Source organism: Antedon mediterranea, chromosome 11, assembly GCF_964355755.1.
Source record: "Antedon mediterranea chromosome 11, ecAntMedi1.1, whole genome shotgun sequence".
Taxonomy (NCBI): Eukaryota; Metazoa; Echinodermata; class Crinoidea; order Comatulida; family Antedonidae; genus Antedon; species Antedon mediterranea.
The window spans coordinates 19,919,786-19,943,827 of NC_092680.1; the positions used below are offsets into that span (position 1 = coordinate 19,919,786).

General features: G+C 31.9%; 2 protein-coding genes across 2 annotated transcripts in view; both read right to left on the minus strand.

The window, feature by feature from the left end:
• LOC140062429 (acetylcholine receptor subunit alpha-like 1) overlaps positions 1-4,561 on the minus strand; it is a 43,676-nt gene extending 39,115 nt beyond the window's left edge. The window contains exon 1 of the mRNA XM_072108645.1: positions 4,402-4,561. The gene's annotated coding sequence lies outside the window, so the exon portion shown is untranslated. The remainder of the gene's footprint in view (positions 1-4,401) is intronic.
• Positions 4,562-10,340: 5,779 nt separating this feature from the next.
• On the minus strand, positions 10,341-20,078 carry LOC140062054 (acid-sensing ion channel 2-like). Its single transcript, XM_072108098.1, has 11 exons — positions 19,650-20,078; positions 17,354-17,607; positions 16,636-16,754; positions 15,492-15,655; positions 14,254-14,361; positions 13,689-13,827; positions 13,316-13,388; positions 12,838-12,895; positions 12,267-12,352; positions 11,643-11,718; positions 10,341-11,267 (listed from the first exon to the last, which is right to left on the minus strand). The coding sequence occupies exons 1-11, from the start codon at positions 20,076-20,078 to the stop codon at positions 11,061-11,063; spliced, it is 1,713 nt and encodes a 570-aa protein (XP_071964199.1). The 3' UTR covers positions 10,341-11,060.
• Positions 20,079-24,042: the final 3,964 nt, after the last annotated feature.

Consider the following 24,042-nt stretch of genomic DNA (forward strand, 5'->3'; position numbering starts at 1 on the left):
AATAAGCCATCGCTTGTGATTGGTCAATTCACTTGCGTTGCGTTACGTCTTTGCGTTGCGTCGCTAGTGGAAACCACGCTTAAGAAAGTAAAAAATACACAATAGTATGGTTTTTGACAAATATTCTAAACTAAATCCAGTATGATATGATTGACACGTTGACTAATTCCAAACTGTAAATATCTACATCACTCTGTATAATTGGCGACATTACAAAGTTGTTTACGTCAGTTTAAGTCGTAAAAATACTAAACTACATTATGTTAATTACTGTACAGTATTCTCAGTTAGTCTGCAATGTTATTGGCAATGACAAAGGTCGGCTATATCGGTTATTCTTTTGAAGATGGTAAACATTTGGCACCAAAATACAAGCATTATTGCTTTAAGCATCAATAATAAAATATTATTAAACGCATCAAACTTTGTACGCGGTGAAATCATATATTTAGGAGTACTCATTCATTAGCATTTTTATTTGGCTATGATTTACCGAAACTAATCAATAATCGAAATTATAATAAATGTAAATTTTAATCAAAATATATATTCTACTAGTTGATCAATTTTATTATATATTATATTTTTTAGTATAAAGGTTTAGGATTGTTGATTGATTGATATTTGTTATCAGTTTATATGGATTCTACCAATACAATAAAGCTTTGTTCCCACTAGCGACGCAACGTACCGTAACGCAACCTACGCAAGGTAAGTGCGCTTCTAATAATTGTTTTTCCTCGCCTGCGTGAAATCAAACTGGTTTTTTTTTCAAATTGCACTGTTGCGTCGTCGGTTCCCACTAAAGCGTGGTTCCCACTAGCGACGCAACGCAAGGACGTAACGCAACGCAAATGAATTGACCAATCACAAGCGATGGCTTATTCGCTTGTGATTGCTAACTGTTTATAACTTCGCTTGTCACTGGTTAAAACGCTTGCGTTGCGTTTACGTCCTTGCGTTACGTTCTAGTGGGAACCAAGCTTTATGATTACGCAATACATCACTTTGCGTCAATACGTCGCTGCGTTGCGTTCTAGTGGGAACCACGCTTAAGCACGGAATGTTCGATCCGTATAAATTAAATGGTAAAATATATATATTGGAATCATACTGGTACATGCATCAGTTGTACACTATTTCGCAAATGTTATAAGGACCTTCACATTTCACGCCATCTATAGGACCATCGGGGTTTTTCTTCGTCACATAATTCTATATTCTTTGGACTCTGCACATTGCGTGCTATTTTCTTTACGTGAATTATCCTACACATTCCGCTTCGACCTTTAATCAAGCGGTTGAAACATTTCAATTAATTAAGATATTCTTCCAGATATAATGACAGTACGATTTCTAGTTTTCATCTATGTGTGGTATTCTAACTGATGTCAGTGCGCCGATTCAATTTGTCCATCGACCAATTTCATCAAGTGCTTTTAATGAAAATTGTAGGTCTGCCGGCGAATAAGGCAGTGCTATGTCGTTTCTATTTAATCTAATTATCTTTAAGAGAAGTAAGTACATTATTTGGAATAACTAATTTGAGGTAAAACTATGAACGTCGTAATCTAACCATCCCTAGACGCTCAATATTGTTACCATTAGTAATTTGTGTACTAATGATATTTTGCTATATGACTGAAGGTCAAATAACATCTAAGAAAAAAAAAACACACACAAAAAACAGCTTTATATTAATGTTAACCCTTTGGTATTTTCATTTTAAAATCTGTTTTTGTGCTAAAAATAGCCATGCCAACCACCATTTGTTTTAAATAAGAGACCTTTATAAGAAATTGGCAAAAAATATTGTGTAATATACCTCCAGCTCAAAGTTCTTATCCAAAATAACTTGTTCTACCATCATCTATAGCCAGATATCATCATCAGATATCATCAGATATCATCATCATCTATAGCCAGATTCTCAGTGCTGTATCTCGCGACAATGGCAATATTATCATCTGTATCTGTATGTGATGCCTGTATCATGTAAAGTAGGTTATGGTCTATCATATTAGGTGATTCATGTGAAACACATATGATGCTGTATTAAGGATTTTTCTATAATACTAGAGCAATTTAGTAAATGGAACTCGATGGTCAGTATTAATAATTTTCACGAATGGTGTAAAGATAATTGTTTTAGATCTAAATATTAATAAAACTAAAGAGATGGTTTTTGATTTTCGGAAAAAGATAAACTACGAAATTATTTTAATCGACATTTCAGGATTTTATATTTTGTGTAGCTTTTATATCGTAATTTATATATTTTATGAACTGTATCCTTTTTATATTTGTATGTACTGTATATTGAAAAGGCCAACAGAGTTTCCCCATGGGGATAATAAAGTTTAATTGAATTGAATGATGGGTGGAGTGCGATAGTCAAAAATTAGCATTACATAGGCGGTTGTGTAAACACGGTTTATTATTATTAGCAGTCCTGGATAATAGTGAAACAAATAATATGCCTAAGCCTTACAAAAATAATTTTTACCACATTTAATGAGGGTAATCCATCCAGCAATTGCTGATCATTAGGGACCCTCAGAGGTTCACAAGACAAAAATATACACAAAATGCTCTACATAAACAAAGTCTTATTACAAGTCTTTGTTGTCTAGTATGTTTCCTAAGAGGATTGAGTGTTATTACGAGATACAATAAATATGAGTTAAAGAATTTAAGTTGTAATTAAAAGTAGTAGGCCTACAGTACTCGTACTGAATTAGAAACGTTTAAAAATTCCGCGGCATGTTCTGCCAGTTGTACGATCCACTTGTTGCTACGCCAACGATGTGTTATGAGTACCGGCAAACAATGACGTAATTTATAGCAATTCCTTATTTGGATAGGCCTACCATCGTTATGAGTGACGTCACAAGTAACAAAATCATATTTTTTAATGGGGCGAAAAAAAATAATTAAGAAACACAATTTCGGCGTAAATTTATTATTAAATGACCAGTGATAGGACCTTTCACCTCCCTGAAATTTGTAGCTCCGGGTGACGTGTCAGACAAGAGATAAAGGGGAATTTTAATTAATTCTTTGATTTTTCTTTACATAATTTAGTATTCTCGTCTTTGCATTTGATTGCCGCGCATGCCTTGCCGGGAACATCGTGTACATACAGTACCGAGAATCGGTTGCATAACCGGCCATCAAATATACCAAATTTAGTGCTCATAGTCTTAATACGGATCACTAGGAATTATGACTGGAAGTTCTATCTTTTTTTTACACAATCTCTCTTTTTTAATAATTATGTTTTACCATAGTCTATTTATTTTTTCCGAATCTTGAGCTGTTATAAAAACAGTGTGGATCAAGTGTACATATGCGAAGTGTTCAATGGAGATTCAAAATAATTTTGTGAGTTCTAAAATCTCGTTAATGAAAATTAACAAATATCTTCTTTTTTTTTCAAGACACTTTGAGTTTAGTAAAGCACATCGTTGTTATGCACATTAACACAACAACACACGATGCATTGTTAACATGTCAGCGTACCCGTTGTCTAATCACCGTACACTCTTAATTGTTCATATTATAATATTCATATCAGTAGATATTATATTATTATAATAAATAATATTTTTGATATTATAATGGAAATTAAATGATTATATTGTAAAGCTAATTTAGGCTTATATATTAAATGCATAACCGAAGTCATGTAGAGAACGTTTTGGCTAGTAAAACTAAAGCTCTGTCTACACTATCAAACTTGTGACACAAAGATATGATGTGCCCATTACGATAAGATCATACCACTATCATATTATTAGGGCACACCAAACTTGTTTTAAACTAGTTTGATAGTGTGGACAAAGCTTTAAAGAACAATGATACCAGTCACCACCCTGTTTAATGTGAACGTGCCCCTCCGGTAAAAACTCAAAACTCTATATGGCTTGACACGAATTTACGTTACGTGTTTTTGGCTTAGGCCTACAGTACATTATATACCTGAATTGTATTAATACATCGTCACAATTTAGTATTAGTCTTCATTTAAACAATTCATAATATTAACTCTAATATCTTAATTTAATGGAACCTAATCAAAGGAGCTATCATATGAAACAACACACGTTTAGCGAGTATTACATGTAACAAACATTTACATTATAATATATAGGTATTTTGTATTTTATAACGATGGCAATTGTTACCAAACAATACAGGTGTATACATTCACGGTGCATACCTTGTACCTGTAATATAATAATGTAATACGGTTTTGGTTGAATTGAATTAATGTCTTGCATGCTAATTGCACCTTCAAACGCTAAACACATAACAATGCTAAACGTGAGGAAAAAGTATTAAAAAAAATATTTAAAAAAAATTAAAACATACATGTGTTTATTTAAAGTACATACATACCTCTCTCGAATTTATGATATTTCCAAATTGTACGTCATTTTATATGTTTTTGTTGATTTTTTGATACACATTATCCTCTATATTGCCATCAGCAGACAATATTCGCGTCATTAAATTCATCATCTTTAACATTTACCACCAAATTCGTATCATCTTGTACTTAAATTGCCACATAAAGAAAGTAGAGCGTATGGTATAAGCATGTATACAATGGGAATAGAACGATTATCTTTACGTAAGTTGACTACGAGGAATATTACACAGGTTACGATATGTTATCTATCTACAATGTCATATTATTATTGTATATTGTTAGTTCATTTCCAAGGATATGTCATCTATTGATTTACTTTCAGATGGTTAACGATGTAAACAATAACGCCATAGAGAGCAGACGGTGTAAAATACCCCGCTTCCTTCTATTGTTTATAACTGTGGATTTATTGAACGATATTTACAGTTCACAAAAAGTGACTCCTCCATTTCGTTGACTTCATATGATTATTGAACCATTTTTATGTCAAAAAAGGTTAGCATTCGGAGTGCTTAATGTATATTGTTTATAATTAGTCATTAATGGTGGTGAATCTTTAAGAAAAGCCTCAAGGCAAATATGATTATGTCCTTAATGCGTTCGTTATTCAATCCTCGGTTCGAATCTGCGATTATTTTAGTGTTTAATGTATACGTACATATATATGTACACAGACTTGAAATGAATGGAATACAGCAAGTACATCGAACACACTATCAAACTCTATGTGACAAAAAATGTGATGTGCCCATATATAGATGATGATGTCATATCACCGGCATATCACTACCATATTTTTAGCATATCACTACCATATTTGGGCACATCACACTGTTTTTGACAGTGTTGACAGAGCTTAATGAGTATCAGTAGGCCTACTATTAATATTTAACAACGCTTAAAAATATAGAAGTTAGTTATCTATATGAAAATATGACGACTTGTCTTGAGGTAGTTAAAACAAGCACGAATGTGCAATACTCGGGGTACAGCGAAAGAAGCTGTATACAGACGTATACAGTTAGAAAGTTAAAGAAAAATAGGTTTCGCCAGGGCTCGAACCGGGACCTTCTGCGTGTTAAGCAGACTTGACAACCACTACACTACGAAACCTCTTACATTGAAATTGTGGGTTACAGAAAGTTTTTTAATCCATTTAAATTACAAATAAATGGTAATAAGCACAAAGCAAAATAAACATGTGTAAAAGTGATAATTACCGATTACACAAAATAAGTATTTCAAAAAATAATAATAAGATATACTGTGTATAATTATCATATTGCGTATACAGTACTTTTCACCATAAAGTTTAAAAAAAAAGGTTTAGCCCGGGCTCGAACCAGGTACCTTCTGCGTATTGAGCAAACGTGATAACCACTACGCCAAGAAGCCGCATATAACCATATAACTACATAACGCTGTGGTGTGTGTCACACATTGTGGATTCTTAATTAAACAAATTAATTAACAAAAAATTAAAAATCCGGCTCTATAGCTTTGAGGACATGTCCCTGTAGTATGTTCATGCCAAATCCCAGCTCAATACTACAACTAATAAGGGAGGAGTAGTACTTTAAAAATCGTACTTTTTACTCAATAGTGTCCAGATGGTGGAGGAGAAAATGAGTAAGTACTAGACTCGGGTAGCCCGAGTAAAAACAAGACATCTCATACTATTCTCGTTCTTGAAGCCCCAGTCTGACAAAATATAGGTGGCGCAATTTAAGATATGCTAACCATTCTTAGCTTTAAACAATCGGAAATTATTTCATCAACCAACATTATTTTCAATAAATCAATATTTTTCAATTAATCAATATGCCTATCAATCTATCGGTTTTCTTTTCAATAAATGCATATGTTTTCAATCAATCGAATTTTTTGTTCTCAATAAATTGTATCCTTTTCAATCAATCTATATTTTATTCAATCAATGAATAAACTCAATATCATATTTATAGGCCCTACTTTTTCTTGTGATGTTTATTATCATCATAAATCACATAGTTGATACTTTATTCAATTCCTCTTCCATAAAAATATAGATATTATGTAACGAAGAAACTTAAAACGCAAAACGTTGCGTTTAATGTATCAAATTCAGCTACTATGGCAGTCATATATATATAGGCTTAAAGTTTAATGACATGAGGCATGGAAACACATCCTTTATTACCAATTATATTTATCCCAGATTCCTCAAACATCTGCTGGCTGTTAACTGCCGCACTCGGAAGACATGCCACGCGACAATGATGTCGTCGGCTCGCGAAAGCACGCGATCTTCTTCCTCGGGCGACATATCCGAACTATATCAAGCCACATGCCTCGTTTCATCTGCCTAGGGCAGACAGGGCTCGATCGATCGCACGGGCCTAACCTCTATAAAGGATACACGACTCTATAATATTATAACATCTTTTATAGCTCACAGATTTCCAAATGTAGAATGGTGTTAATATAAAGGTATTCGACTTATGTGAATTGTACTTACATGATTCGATTTGTATTTGTTCTTAAATGTGTTACGAATACCGACATCAAACTAGAAAGTGTAAAATATAAAACTATTTATATTAGACTAAATTTGAATAGGCTACGTGTTTAAACTCAATTCACAAAACGCCCAATTACACGACAAACGCCCTAATAATTAATAGGCCTATAATACATATTACTATTTGCATATTGGTCCATGTGTGATTCACTCTTCTTCTTACACATACGGTTTAGTAACATACAATAACTGTTTAAATGCTTTTCGTGGGTATCTTACCTTTAGACTTACGTCGAGTCATTTTGTCGAATCAGTTTGATATAAAAGTGTATTTACTTTTACACTTCGTGATTTCTTTTCTTGCTTAAATGTTTGTTTACACTCTTGTTAACAACATCTGCAAAATTTGCATTTTAGTTCATAGCACGCCCTCTCTATACTTATTTTTAAAACTAAAATTAGCCAATCAATATGCATTATAGCGAAATACACAAATTTCGATGTGTCTGTGTTTTAACCCGTGTTCTCAGTTTTGTAGAGTGTTTAGGAGAGTTCTCCTCAAATGGAAACTCAAACATTTGGACGTGTTTTGGTCTCATTGCAGCTGTTATCTCCGCCAACGATCCTTCCCGCCCCAAATTATTGATGACATCATCATCACGGTCACAGGTTAAGCAGATACAGTAGGCCTAACTGATGGAAAATTAAGTGTTTCTATGAATCTAATTTTAAACAATTAACAAATTATGGTCAACAGATAATCTTACAGTCGACAATTTTACCTCTCACTATTTGACCACCTGCCAAATACTGGACATCACTGGTCAAAGTACCATCGATCAGTTATTTCAAGCTGGTATCATTCTCATGTGTCAACAAAAACTATTTAGTAAAGTCTTAAGTGGACATCGATGGTGGGACACACTGTCAGATATGATTAGAATATCTAGATCAGGTGGTAAGAAAACTATAGTCAGTCTTTAATGTACACCATGATACATTTTTGTTTAAGCTTGGTTCCCACTAGAACGTAACGCAAGGACGTAAACGCAACGCAAGCGTTTTAACCAATGACAAGCGAAGTTATAGACAGTTAGAAATCACAAGCGAATAAGCCATCGCTTGTGATTGGTCAATTCACTTGCGTTGCGTTTACGTCCTTGCGTTACGTTCTAGTGGGAACCAAGCTTTAGAGAAAAATTCTCTTATTAAAGAAAAAAGAATTCGTTCAAGCAAAGAAAGCACCCACTCGGTAGTAGTAGTTGTTCTGTTCATATGTATAACTATTACTATGCATTCATCAAAAAATCTCGTCATTTTCCTAAAAGCATTTATTACACTGGAAAGGTTAAATTTGCATCGGGTCGAAGTTCACTTTCAATTTAACGCGACGGAATGGCACGCGACATAAAATCAACCATCTTGATTGTAAATACCAATATAATGTGGTCATTTAGCAGTTTCATAAATTGTGTTGGCGATAATTGATTTGTTGCACTGTTTGAGAAAGTGAATTTTCTTTTAAATACAAATGTCAAAAGATTATTTCAGCACATAATTAGCAGTTGTAAATTTAATGACGAATGTTTTGCGCATTAATACAACTCGTGAAAACATCTACTGTAAACTTTACACATGTATCATAATTTATGCAACATAGTGTAATCACCATAAACTAGGCCTATAATATGTATAACTTAGTTTGTTCTGTAGGTATTACTATTACACTCGATTAGCATAGCTTAAAGGACGGACTACACTAGGACGAAACCAGAGACGATAAATCTATATATACCGGTATACATTTTTCTACAGAAAAAAAAGAAATTTGAAAAGTTTCATCCTAATACAGTACTATAGAGTAACTATTTATACTATTTTCAATGAAATTTAATATCTTCACAAAACCAATCAAATGACGTCATAATCAGTAAGAACAATAGGACAATAGGATGAACAATTATCTAACTTCGCTTGCTTTCTGTAGGAAAAATGGTTGGTTATCGTCTGTCGTATAAACGGACCTTAGTTTGTACATTTCTATGTGACAGTGAGCTTAATGGTATTCTATAGTACAGCTAGGATGAATAAGTTTTCTAACTTCGCTTGCTTTCTGTAGGAAAAATGGCTGGTAATCGTCTGTCGTATACATGTACAGTACCTAATTAATTTGTACATTTCTATGTGACATGAGATGATATCATTCTATTCTCATATCATCAAGTCATCGTAAGTTCAATGTCACTTTTATCACAACTTATATCTTTCATTTATGAATTTAAAGTAATAAGGTCTTTCACCTCCCTTTCTGAGAATCTGTTTTTTGTCAATTTACAATCTACCTTTCATCTAACCAATGCACCTTTCAGAAGTCCCAACTAAAGAAGACACGCACCCCTTATATTTACATTGTGTTTACGAGAGATTAAGATCATGATACGTTGATCAGTGTACACAGTATGTGATATTTTGGTACCGTATCAATTTTCAAGGTTTTTCTTTAAACTGCCTCGTTTTATTTTCATTCTGAAATTAGCAACATGTCTATCGCCACATGATGTTATTCATGCAACTAACTAGAATATAATATTTACTTAAACTATTGAATGTGTATTACTATCAACGTTTAGGTGTAGGCCTATATTTTCTATTAATAAAAGATACATTACGAATACCCTATATTATTAAAACATCTTAAATTAGGACTACAGTCACAAACATACACTTTTCATAACTCAACCTTGATTGTCTTTATACATCCTCTATAAATAAGGTGAAACAAAAAAAAAATAAAAAAAAATAAATACAAAAATTAAAAAAAAAAGTTCGTATCGTTACTACCGATGATGAATGAATAATTTACATATACTAAAATATACATTATGACATAAGCCACGTTACTTAATATGACTTGTATTTATTGCTCGTCAGTTGTGTTACACATCACTCGTGTATAACGAAAGATGCTAACTAATCTCTTGTTTAATATTACAACGAGTCATCTTTAATTGAGCAACCCCAGTCTCATTTTGAAATAGACACCAGGTACATCCTGTTTCCAAAGATTATTTTCATATAAATATCACACACACCTGCAGGCAATAGATCAATAACCCATCTTTTAAAAACAAGTGGAAATGTACTCTAACAAATATTAACTACACCATAATTAACAGAGAATTAATGCTTAACAATAAAGAAGTAAGCAGCTCAATATAGTAACAAGTAGTAGTAGTGATGCTTTATTAAGAAGCGAATTCTATGAATTATATTTTCAGAAAATGAGATAACTGTACAGCTAACACACAGAAAGTAAAAACAATAACAAAAAATGAGGATTGAGACACTGTATAGAGATTAGAAAATGTATACCTTGATGGAAAAAATAAGTTAATAATTCGGAAAAATTACGCATTTCACCAATATATGCACTGAAATAGCATACTTTTTAAGGGTTTCTAAAAATACATTCATACAAGGTTAAATTAATTTACTAACTAAATGTTAATTTTTGTCATCCACGCATTACATAAGTTAATAGTTAATGTTAATATATAGCGCGTTCGACAAACAATGTCGTCTCAATGCGCTTTGGTGAAGTGAGGAAATAAATAAATAAATATCCAGAAAAGTTTTTAAACAATGAAGAATAATGTAATAATAAGTCACCAATAATACGTCACCATGTCAGTAATAATCAGGGTCAACTGTCGAAAACAGACTGGAAATAATAAAGATATTAATTATAACTCAAATATTTAGTACATCAGGAAAAGAATACGACAAATAACTCGTCATGACGACCATTTCCAATATGTTTTAGAAACGATAGAGGGAAGCATTCACATGTTCTTAAAGAACATTTGAACTTTAATTATACATATTTAAACGTTTAAAAATCTTCTAATTAGCATTAAGAAAGTTTGCACATAAAGTTGCATGGTATTTGAGGTGCTGACTGATGCATGGTGAAAGTGTGCAGTATGCTACTAGGCATACGGTCTTTATCAACGGTGAATTGTGAAGTTCAAATTGCAATTGGTAGTCCAGAATTGGTTATAAAATATCTATCTTATCAATAAATGCTCTCAATATTATATACAAATAAAATTTAATTAAAATAGTTTAATTCATTGTAAAGACGTTTCCATTTACTTTTCTTGTCGGTCCGACTGGGGTCTTTGCCAAGTTACTTTTGGATTTCAGTATGGTTTTGTAGAAGAAAAATCGCGATAAGTTTAAACACAGCTCAACTGCTTCGAAAACGGTGAGAATTGATAGCCCAAGCCAGAGTCCGACAAGGCCACCTACTGCCCCAACCAAGTCAATTGACTGAAAAAAATCAAACATCGTTGTTAATTATCAAAGTTAATATTAGGGACAACATGTAAATATTCTTTGAAACAAAGGTCAGTTCAAACGAGAGGAATAGAAGAAATACAGAAAAAAAGAGAAGAACATGGTGATAAGCATGGAAAAGTAAAGAAGTAAAAAAAGCATGATAAATTAGAAAAAAGGAAAAGTAATAAAAGGGTAGAAGAAGGAAGAGGAAACAATAATGAAGAAGTGAAGAGAAGAATCGGAAAAGGACATAAAATAATGGCAGAATAAAGAGGAAAAGGATTAGCAGGAAGTAGACGAAGTAGCAAAAGATAAAGAACTAGAAAACGAATAGTAACAACTGAACTTCAAAATAATGATAATTACCGTATATGTATAACTCTGTTTTATTATTTCAAAGTTGAGATCTTGGTAATATATGTCCAACGCAAGTAGATTTTGCCTAAGTGTAAAAAAAAAAATTGAATTGTAGAATGGCAACATTAGCAAACTATATAATTACGTACACCTCTGCCGATCATTGAAAGCACACCCGTCGAATGAATGTTGATAACAAATTAAATGTATATACATTGTACAAGACGAATAATTGTGTTTGTAAGATAAATAAATAATTTCCTTTAGGAAAAGAGAAGATTCCCAACGGACGAAACAAGTTCAGTTAATATAGACCTAGGTTAATACCGTGAGTATGGCCTATGGAATAAGTAGAAAGAACAATAATTAGGACATTTTGATGAGGATGGTGATAATAATCATGTTGATGGGACATTTTGCATAGACGTATCGATGATGTCACCTGCTGTAACATCATCAGCGTAAAAGAAACAAAATTATATACTAGAGCTGCAAATCAAAACACCCGTTGGTGGCGCTACGTAAAAAGAAACCACAACTTCATACTTGAGTCACAACAATCTCAGTGATGAATACGATACAATTATTTGTGAAGTGATGTAATGGCAATTATAACGATTAAACAATTCTAACCTGATAGATTCACTGTCTTTGCAATCGTCCTCCAAAACACGTCTTAAAGGTTTAGAGAAATTGAACAAACTTTGTTTTAGATTTTCCTTGTGAATAAAAAAAAGAGTATTTTTCATAAAACAAATACCAATAATTCATATTCAAATATCATATAATTATTATTCTTATAAAACAAGGAGTATTTATTGCTAAGAAACTATTTTTAAACGGAAGTGGATCATTAGAGAGTTTCAATTTGCGATGACCTACGACTTATGACTTATGAACCATTACCAGTAACTGGTAGTCATAGTTTTGGCAAATTTAGTCTTTAGATCCAATTCCGTCGATTCTAGGTAACTTTCTTAGAATATGTATCACTGTGAATTTTAACTTTTCAACCCTTGTTTTTTGGGGTAAATTAGATTGGAGACAAACGCACAAGTATATGGTAAGAGAATTACAATGAAAGTACAACGCAAGTTATTTGACCAATGGCAAGGAACACAGTTCGAATAATCCATCGCTTTTGGTCAAATTACTTGCGATGCTTTCCCTCGTAGCCAATAACCAACACCATTCAAATACTTACTTTGTAGTTTTTTGAAGGCCAGTAAGACATCGAAATGTCACTATTGTAGCTGATAGTTCTAATTAAAAAAAAGAAGATTATCTTTACTCACTTGAAAGTGAATTTCGAAGATAATGTGCTTATCTTCCAGTCGAAACGCCTGAATATTATGTTTGTAGGTTACTGTATCGAAGGTCTGTAGCGAGTGAGTGGCCGAGCGGGTAAGCCAGTGGAATCGTAATACATAGCCATAACATCGGCAAGGCTAGCTCGCTCCATGGTTCTGGTAGAACAAGTCTTCTCAGATAAGGACTATACACCGTAGGTTCAGTGTACACATCTGGTTCATGTGTACTTTAAAGAACCTAGTACATCGTTCGAGACGAGTAGGTGTATTAGTTCACACACGGCCACTGTCACAAACTCATATATATATATATATACACTGGGCCCTCTGAAAGAACAGTCTTAGACTGTATATTTAGACTTGGTGACGTACCTGCATGGCTGTTCGCAGGGACACCCGTCACTTAGATAAGTGAAATTCTTGGCGAAATCTTCAACACATTCATCTTTCAATAAAAACAATAAATACAATATCATTGATTTAATTCACATCAATGAAAAATATATCGTGCTCTTATCTATGTTTGTATCTCGATAATAGGTAATATATATTGTGATTGGCTGTTTTGTATCACGTGCTCTAGGCTATTTAATCGCATTCAACAGTTAGAATTAATCAATGGTACTAATTAACGATCAGCCTTTTTGCAAACAAATTGCGAATTTTGTTCCATTCTGTAATAGGCCTACCATTATAATGTTGCTGTTTAAATATGTGTGATGATGTGATATTTGTTTTTGTTTACCCTCTGTATGATTAGAAAGGTCACATGCCCTTACTGTCTTTTCTTCTATACTCAAATGCGTCTCGTTGTTAGGATAGTATACGTCATAACATTTACATGTTTCGATTAGTTTTTGTTGGTAGCAAGTCTTAGTACAGGTCTGAAACAGAAACAAATAAATATAAACTTTCTAAAAAACATGTTCTTACAGCAAAATAATTGTTATGTTTTACTTTATCAAACCATCACTTCTACTACTGTCCTGCTACTTCACTGTATCAATGTCTATAATATAGGCCTACCGCCTGTGTATAATACAGAAATACATCTTTACAAAATTCAAACATTTGGAAAGCCGCAAGTTCCATCATACCGTATAACTAATATTGTAAATTGTGATTGTTTTTATTAAGCATACTGCCCTCAATGAAGTGCAATAATGTTAAAGTCTCAAGCAATCGACTGCTGACTAAATTGTTTTTTTTTTCTGCACTGGTCATCCTCCGTATCATCAAATCATGCCATCACAATCATTTTAATCATCGTCATCTTATCATAACATCAGCATCTTCATTTAGCTACTAACCTGTTGACTGTATCTCACTCCATACATTGAATAGTGATCAACATAGTCTTCAGTATCTTCTAAGGACATACAAGGTCTTAATGATCTTGATATTCGGTCAATTTTCACCTGTAATGTGTAATTTGATTAATGAAGCTACTTCATTTTCTTGTGCTACTTTATTCGCTGTTTAAAATATTTTCCTAAAAAACTACTGACATTAGAATGTTTCAGTACATACATTCAAACATTTTCTGCTTTAAGTTTGTTAAAAACAAATTTTATAACAAGAAGAATGTTACAAATGATGTCGGTCACCAATAGATAATAGACGAGAGAATAGGCTGCACTAACTTTATATACAAAAACACACACACAAAAGGTAAGTTAATGTAAATTCAATTTCTTTATATAATTGTTCGTATATTTCTGTTTATGAATGTTAATGAATTTCATTGGAGATTTCATCCCTTTTTGTGGACAGACACGAAAGTGTAATATTCCACAAGAAATCGATTGATTGACTCGGTATTATAGTTCGTTCTTACAATGTAAATCTAATTTACATTGAAACTATAGGCTATAATTGACAGGTCTCTTTTGATAATGCCATCAGACAATAATGACAAACACTAACTTTCACATTATAATGATGATAAACAATCATACAGTTATTTTCAAGAGAATATCAGTGTGTATTGTAGTGTGTATTATAGAAGAGGAATGAATATCCAATATTCAGTATTTAAAATTTTCTTTTTCAAATAATAAACAAAACATATAATTAAAAAAATCATTAGTCTCTCCATGAAAGGCATCTTTAATTCATTACGAATAAAGTCAATATAAATATAGTGACAGGAGACAGTTTAGACTAGGGAAAAGAACAGGAATGAATATTCAATTCAAAATTTAATTTTCGTTTTAAAATAATAAACAATATATAAATGAATGAATGAAAAAGGAAGCACAAAAAGCCTCTTGAATTAATTACGATTAAAAACAAAATATATTATTGCTGCATTTATAAAAACAGTTTAGGTATTAAGAGATAGACAATACATATGGAACGATTAATTGAAAGTTCAACATCATCTAACTATACTTATCTCCTTAATCACCAACCCCCTTCCCCTCCACACACTCTATTCACTAGAGACGGACGGACGGAAATGTAAATAAATAAGCACAAAATATGTTCAACTTCAAACAATATTCCTAGGCTTCTTTGTGTTTATAAAGATAGCATATGATCTTACTTTTCTTAATGCGATTGATGTGTGGTAGCCAGGTGGAACAAAGTAACCCTCGTCCTCTGGAAAGGGCATTCTGTTTTGGTCGTGAACCACAACCCGTACCCCTGCGCTAGACGAAACATCATACAGATATTCATCTTGCTCAATAAACAACACCAAACGCAAACCTGCAATAACAATACATCATCATTATTTTTTTATATTCCTTCCAGCAGACAAATAAACAGAATACAAAAACAAACATGATACAAAAACAAAAGAAGTGGAGAGCTGAGGAGAGCAAGTACAATAACCCCTCCACGCTAACTTCCAGTATATTAAATAATTATTACAAATAACATTAAAATAATAGAAATATGTTTATATACAACAAAAATATTATTGCATTATTAGTTAGTATACGAGTGCTTGCAAAAATGTGAACGCATTTTGACTTTAAACTATTATCTGAAAGGAAAGTAAATGTTTTAATTGAGAATACAGTACTTTAGTATTGCAAAGTAAATGGAACGAGTTGAGTTGTGGCTTGGTGGTTATGATGCTTGGCTACCACTCCAAGGGTCCTGGGTTCGAATCCCGTCAGGATTTCTAAGGACAAAATTACAACTCTACCCCAAAAGACTTGTAATAAGACTTTATTTATGTAGAGCATCTTGTGTATATGTTTGTCTTGTGAACCTCTGAGGGTCCCTAATGATCAGCAATTGCTGGATGGATCACCCTTATTAAAATATGGTAAAAAAACACACAAAAAAACTAACAGTTTTTGACATGATGTTAGTCTGAACATTTCTATATCAAGGTGGTATAGATACAGATTTTGAGTGCCATCATTTCACTAACATTCAAGATCAATCAGGCTAATCAACGCAAATCGCTCATTCTCCTTATACACTTATTTACGGTATATATGTTTTAATAAAACACATTTAACAAATTTACTAATAAAATAAAACGAAAAGATACGAATGCATTTACTCCTTGTGAGTGTCGCATACACCACGCTCTTATGAGTTAATCAAACATAACATATTCTCCTTATTCTAATAAAATGATATTATAATATGTTCAGATGTTTTCGATATAATATCAAAACAATTTTTGAAACGAAAACAATCCTATACTAATGAACCTTAATATACTTTACCTGAACTTGGTCCAGACGATTTAGTCCGTTTTGTCGTAAAATCTGATATTTTGTCCTTTTTTCTATTGAAGGTATAGCAGTTACCATGAAATGAGTTGAAATATTCAAAGGTAAAATTTCTAAAAAAAAAATGTTACATAGCATTATTATAATAATAAATAACAAGTATTAGGAGATGTGATAATCAGTTTTATTATTATACGGTATTTTAACGGATATAATGTTTTTGTACGTTGGTCCACCTGTCCATATGTAACTTCCCTTAACACAAACCATAATTATGAATTATAAGTGAATTACCAGTTAATAAAATATTTTAGTGTTTTTATTGATTGATATATAATAATTATATTATGTACAGTAATTCCATTTGTTACGCAACCGTAGCTCGTTCCGCGATGTTGTAAAAATACTTCAAAGTGTCGTGAAAACTGTTTGTTCAATGCTAATATACAAAGGTGTTCAACCACTTAAGCAAAATAATTAATATCATATGTATTGAAATTTACGTTTGCGTTTTTGAAGATCAAGAATATCAGATTAAAAATCACCATAAAAATGTTATTGTTTAATCTTCATGGTGTTTAGAAAATAATAATTATCATATTGTTTGAAGGTTTGTATGATGAAATCAAATGCTGATATGAAGTGTACCGCAACTTTATATCAACAATAATTATCATAATATTGCGTGGGATAAATAAACAAAAAGTCTTACTCATGAGAACAGGCAAATCCTGCCCATGAGCAGCTGACCAGCAAATCTTTTATCTGGTGTCCGAGTTTCTTTCTTTCTTCAAGGTTTTGGTCAGAAAGTAAGGTTGCAAGTGTTTCCATTTCCTCACGAGCCATTGTCTCAGTCTCATATGCATCAGGCTTCGAGATAAAGTAGTCCCAACCTTGGTATTCCACTTCTTCCACCGGCCCTACATCATTGGGTCCATTTTCTTCTTCTGGTGGTAATCCATCACACTACAACACATTAAAAAAATAAATAAAACAAGTTGAGTACAAGTTTTAAAGGCCAGGTGCGGGCCAAAAATTTCTATTGATCATACATTCCAATAATTATCGATCTATAGATTCCCCTATGTTTCATAGTTTTGGAATTTTATTTGTGTTACACGAGCTTGTTGAAAATAAGCACTTTCTTATATTACACAGTAACATCTCTATTCTTTTGTACACAAATTTTGTAAATAGAGAAGCATTTTAAAAAGCTATGAAAAATAAACGGTGTGGTACAAAATGTTATCAGATGACTAAATATAGGTAATATAACTTGAATTTTACATTTCTGGTATTTTAATTCAACTTCAGATTTTTATTTTTATGCCATAGCAACAATTATCCACCGTATATTCACCATTTTTTTCACCTTCTAGGGAGTCACCAGACATGTTATTACATTAGGTTAAACTACCTTACTACTGAAAAAAAGTCTTCCTGCTTTTTATGGCAGAATTTTGTAAAATGTTGAATTTGACCATATTAAGGGATTCATGTTTTTTCGTCTTGATTTCTGTTACAAATATTTGATTTATGTACAATTAACCAGATATTATATTTAAAATTCTTGTCTGTACCTGAGCTTAAAGTTAAAACATGAAATCCTATTAAATCTAAAAAGCGTGATTGCAATTAATTTTATATGATAAATTAAAAAAAATTATAATAAGAAAACATTACAACGATTGATTTGTTTATCGACCAAATGGCCCCTATGGCAAGGTGATCAAGTAATCGATTATAGACAAAGCCAGCCGTTTACTTTTTAAAATGTTTTCTTTCAGACATCTATCAAGTATCGATTTAGATGTACTATAATTAATTGACTGGTATATCTTTATTCAAAAATGAAAACAACAAATTTACAAAAAAATTCATAAAATATAGCAGCATTTAGGGACGCATGCGTCCCAAGCTGAATTGCATTTCATGATAACATTAAAACAAGTGAAAACAATTTAAAAAAAAAAAAAAGGATCGAAGGGCGCAACTCACAAATTAAATTCGTTGATTAAGTTAATCAAATAAGGTAGAGGACTGTTACTATGGTTCAGAATATCAGATATGCGTACACAGAGTTTATATTGATTATAACTTTAAGTATGGAACACAATTTAAAAACGGTATTCTAATATAAATAATACATAGAAATGTTTGTTTGTCGATAATATTGCCTGAGAAATTTATTTAGAAAAATTGAACTTCTATATTATGATAATATTGATTGATGAGCAAAGTAAATTATTATATTTGATTCGAATGCTGATTTTTTTTTTGTATTTGGTATAAACCGTTTTCTTTTCAGATTTGAAACATTTGAACATTGATATTGTGTATCAGTTGAGGCAACAAATAGATAATGTGACATGCCTCGAGATAATTTAATTTATCATACTATTATTGTAGTAATGATTGCAAAAACAAACCAATTAAACATAATATAATATGGAAATCAAGAATAACAGTTATTAAAGGGTTTATCAAGATTTAAAAAAAAATCTTTTCAGATTTGAAACATTTGAACATTGATATTGTGTATCAGTTGAGGCAACAAAGAGATAATGTGAAATTCCCTGAGATAATTTAATTTATCACACTATTATTGTATTAATGATTGCAAAAACAAACCAATTAAACATAATATAATATGGAAATCAAGAATAAAAGTTATTAAACGGTTTATCAAGTTTTAAAAAAAATTGAAATTAAGGGAACATGAAGTTTATTCTTGGAAATGAATATTTCGTTTGAAGATTTTAATGAACTGACTGATACATTTTGAAAAAAGACTCTCGTAGTTTTAGAGAGAATGTATTTTTGGGAAGAAATAAATATTGTTAATATAATAATACTGTATTAATTCGTTTCAGTAGAAGAGAGAAGTTTTTCACTCTATTCTTTCCACTCTGGCTATATCATTTCTTAAGTTCTTTTAGTTCAAATCATGCACTTCTTATTTTTGTGGATATTATTTTAATTGTGAATTTAAATATAAATAAACTTACCTGATCGCTTTCTTTTTTCTTATTAGAATCTTGTAATTCTGGATCGCTTACGTTTTCCAGTTTCGACACTCGAATCGGATTGATATTACAAATGGTAACAGCAGGGAATTCTAGCTCACTATTATATTCAATATCAAGCTGAACATCAACCGGGTACGTTAAAAACTTTTCCACAAGTTCTTTACTCTGATAAATTAAAAATCCAACTGCAATTGAGAACAGAAGGCTCCAGATAATCTTTCCTATCGTTGTTTCCGATCGAAGAATATTTGGTATTCCATGAGCAGTTGTGTTTTCAAATACGGTACACATCATATTTTTGAACGTTTTTTCTTCTTTTGTTCCACTACTCGTTGGAGAATCTTGTTTGTCAACAAATGCGTTTCTGTATTGGGTTCCTCCGTACGGAGGTTCCAGTTGGTTCGCCATTTCCAATGATGTTTTAAAGTCAGGGTAGGCTACGATAAACCTTCTTTTTCTGATGTCATCGAATACGTACGACTCGTTGACGTTGTCATGTCGAAATGCAGGGCCAATTATAGAATCTTTAAAATAAGTACACACATAAATTGATTTTTAAATTATTCACCGGGACAACCTATAATTCTATAATTACATGTGAATACAAATATGGATAGATATATTCTGTATAATTATTATGAATGACACGCTACCTGCACAATTTTATCACACTGAGTTGGAGCTTTCTTTTTTATAGCCAATCAAAATATTCATAGTATTAGTCCCCACAATATAACAAAATTCACTTAGAAGAAATTAGGATTTTGTTTAAGTAAAAAATTATATTTTATCAAACAATAAGGAATGTTTGAGTCTAAACATTAACTTTAAAAAAATGTATACGACTCAAAAAAGTTTAATCATTGTAAATCCAAAGATCTATGCATACTCATGGTGACACGCTCCTATTGACACCTACGTCATGACAGACAACTTCCATTATCACTTGTTAATACAAAATAATAGCCTAAAGAGCCTTGTGTAAATGAAGAAAGTAATAATTGTATTCGACACGGAAAAATGTGCGTGTTGTTGCATTGAGCAGATTGATAATTGCTCAAAAAGATAGAATAGACCTATCAAACTGTCTACGAAAGAATACCTCTCCACAGAATGAAAGTTAACAGTATGTGTCTTTGTGTAATCTATGCGTAAAAGTCTTCCAAAAATTGACATAACCAAAATGCTTGATTGAAGAAACACGGCCAACTTTATTAACCTTATACTAAACTACAAATAACAATGGTTTACGTAGATATATTGGCATTTCCTAAACTGTCAGTATAATTATTATTACCTTTTTCAAATATTTGAACAAGGGTTAAGCTGCCACTCTAGTGTCAAGATTGGAACTAAAGCATCAGTAAACGTCCCCCAGTTTCCTGTATTGATGCCGTCCGCAAATGAACTAAAGCATTTGAAATGACATTAGGTGGGCCTACATGCTATATATCTCTTAATTCAATGGCAAGTTTCAACAAACCAAGAACATTAAAGCAGAAGTCGTCGTTACTTACTCCAAATATAATTGTTCTCGGTTTGAGTATACCTAATAATGGATAAACAACCCAATACATTCAAAAGATGTTCTTAAATTCGGGATATTTATCTGAAATCAGTTCAAGGGAAAAGCTATTGTTTACCACAAAAATACATTACGCCATTTACTAGGCATGCGGCCACCACATCCATTAACATTGTTTTTCTATTCATGAAAGTGCACTATTGAATTAATACAAAACATTAATATGAAAGTTAAATGATGTAATGAATTAATATATTTCTTAGATAATTGATCTATTAACCTACACTTGAAACCTTTTAGCTAAACTAACATAATTTTAAAACCAAACAACAATAAAATCAAATCAATAACTTTCTTTCAATAAATCAATCTTCGATTGCGTACCGTATGCAATTGATAATTAACAATCGATAGAAATTTAAATACATACACATATTAAACACCATAGAAGAGTGAAATTCACTCTTCCTTAAGTGGCGATAAAATTGAACTTATTTGTACACTGACGCTGTTTGGATGCAATTTCTGAATTTAATTCCGATCTTTATCTAAATGATGGAAAAGGTACCTTAATAATTAAAGACTTGTTAGCCATGTACGTCTTTCTTCCAATGGTCAGCAAATGCCGTAGGACAAATTTCAGTTATATAGAATAGGTTTATACATGAATACATTTCTTACGATACGAAACACAATATAAATTATTACAATAATTACACAGCGATGGGATTAAGTGTCTAATATTAACTTTCGAAATATAATTACTTAAACAATGTTTTAATGTAAATATGTATATGTTTGTATGATGTAGTATGTTTAAGGGATATTAGCCATTGACGGCATTTGCAGCAATAAAGAAATTGAATTGAATTTTGTTCCATGTTATAATAGACAAAGGTACACAACAACCCTGAAATTATATTTCTTAAAACCTTGATTTTCAAATAAAAAAGACCCTTTTTAACAATGCGATCGGAACGATACGGTCTCATTAAGGGTCGTTGATAGTAAAATAAGCTTGGACTGATACTTATTATAATTATCGACCTTTAATTAGTTTACAAACAAAGTGCAAGCACATGAGGGTTACATTGATCTTCTGAAATTGTGTTTACAATTGTTGGTTAAATATCCAATATTAATGTCACATGTTAGATATTCACTTTGACCAAAAAATAGGGGAAGCTGTCAGCCAATATGTTTTAGATTGAATTTAATAATAATAATATACTGTTTAACTGGTAATTTTGCACTTTTAAAAGTAACTTCCTTTTTATATTTTTTGGAGACACTACGTCTTTAAATACATGTTTACATATGGGATTAATATTCAAATAGGCCTACATAGATAAAACAATAAAATGAGGTTGGCAATAGATAATTATATATTACATATTTAACAATGGAAATAAAGTAAAGTTTTAATAGTAAATAATAATTATATATATATATATATATATATATATATATATATAAGTTAAGTTGCAGATAATGATGTAGAAGATTAAGCTTAACCATTCTATGTATCAGATAGAGTTACTACGTAAAGAAATAATAAAAATGACAAATATGTTGGTCACCAAGGCCAAATAACAAAACATTGTAGGTCTCATCAACAACAAACTTACTTTTGGCGATTTCTGTCACGAAAGCCTACGAAAACAAAAACTCGCGTTCGACTCGTCAACAAGACAACCTCCGTTAAACGAGTTCGTTCACCAAGACCAAAAAAGAGAATTTCGTACGACTCTTCGACAAGAAAACTTATCGTTAGGCGATTACGTTCGACCAAAACAACGAAAAAACTCGCGACAAAAAAACTTAGCTTCATACGATTCCAGACACCAAGTACAAAGAACAAAGTGGCGTACGATTCATCAACAAGGAATCTTAATATTAGGCGATCCGGCCAAGCATGACCAACGAAATAATTCGATCAAACACACATACAACCTTAATTCTTCATTATCCTAATATGAACAAGTGACTCCACTGCCGTCGCACCTTTTAGATATTCCGACGCCACTCGTCAAGTCGATTGTATTGTTGCATGATTAATTTCGACATTATAGATAATTATGCTGTTATCTTAAGAATAATTTGACAAACAAATCTGTATCAGTGATTTGTAAGGATTTTAATAGGTTGAATATCATCAAGACAATTAATAAGTAGGCAAAAATAAAGGAATACAGAACACTAAAGATAAATCTAGATTAAGCTGACATTATGGTTGTTAAAAGCCTAACGAATAATTTATTTGACCTCCGTTAATAAAGCAAGCGACAAAAGATAATTCCGCAGAGGGCCTAATCAGTTTCCAGTTAAGCTCGAGGACCAGTATGAATACCTTTATTGAAAAGTTCGTAGTTTGTTTCAAACGAACCATTCATGAAATGTCTCCTTTTCAAATTAGGAGCAGCACTGTTTATATATAAATTGAATTTTACCTGTTCACGGTTGTGTTGTAAATACTGTACGACGCAACAAGTACTTTTCACGTTGTCCGAAAACTCTTTGATAATGTCCGTTGATAATGTCCAACAGTAATGTCGACCATCATCAGAATATTACAATTTTTAATTAACACAGACATTATATTATGTCGATCACCTACTGAATACCAAGTACGAAGTGACACCTGACGAGTACTTTATTTATATTACTTCGCACCATTGTTATGCAGATCTGATTTCCTGGAGTACATTTTATGTGCGCTAGACAAGTAGTATTATAGAATACATTTTACAATTTACCAGTTTAAACCCAGTACCACGGGTTTCTTTTAAATGTAAATATTGCTCATTTAGTGTACAGTATGTGATTATTTTGGATCAGGAAAATAAC

What these genes read in the sequence shown, in the direction of transcription:
- LOC140062054 (XM_072108098.1), bottom strand. Translation starts at nt 20,078, where the DNA reads ATGGCGAACCAACTGGAACCTCCGTACGGAGGAACCCAATACAGAAAC. An exon ending in ATCGTCTGGACCAAGTTCAG is followed by an intron (nt 15,656 to 16,635) that starts GTAAAGTATATT and finishes TTGTTATTGCAG; the next exon opens with GTTTGCGTTTGGTGTTGTTT. An exon ending in GGCCTTCAAAAAACTACAAA is followed by an intron (nt 12,353 to 12,837) that starts GTAAGTATTTGA and finishes TTTATTCACAAG; the next exon opens with GAAAATCTAAAACAAAGTTT.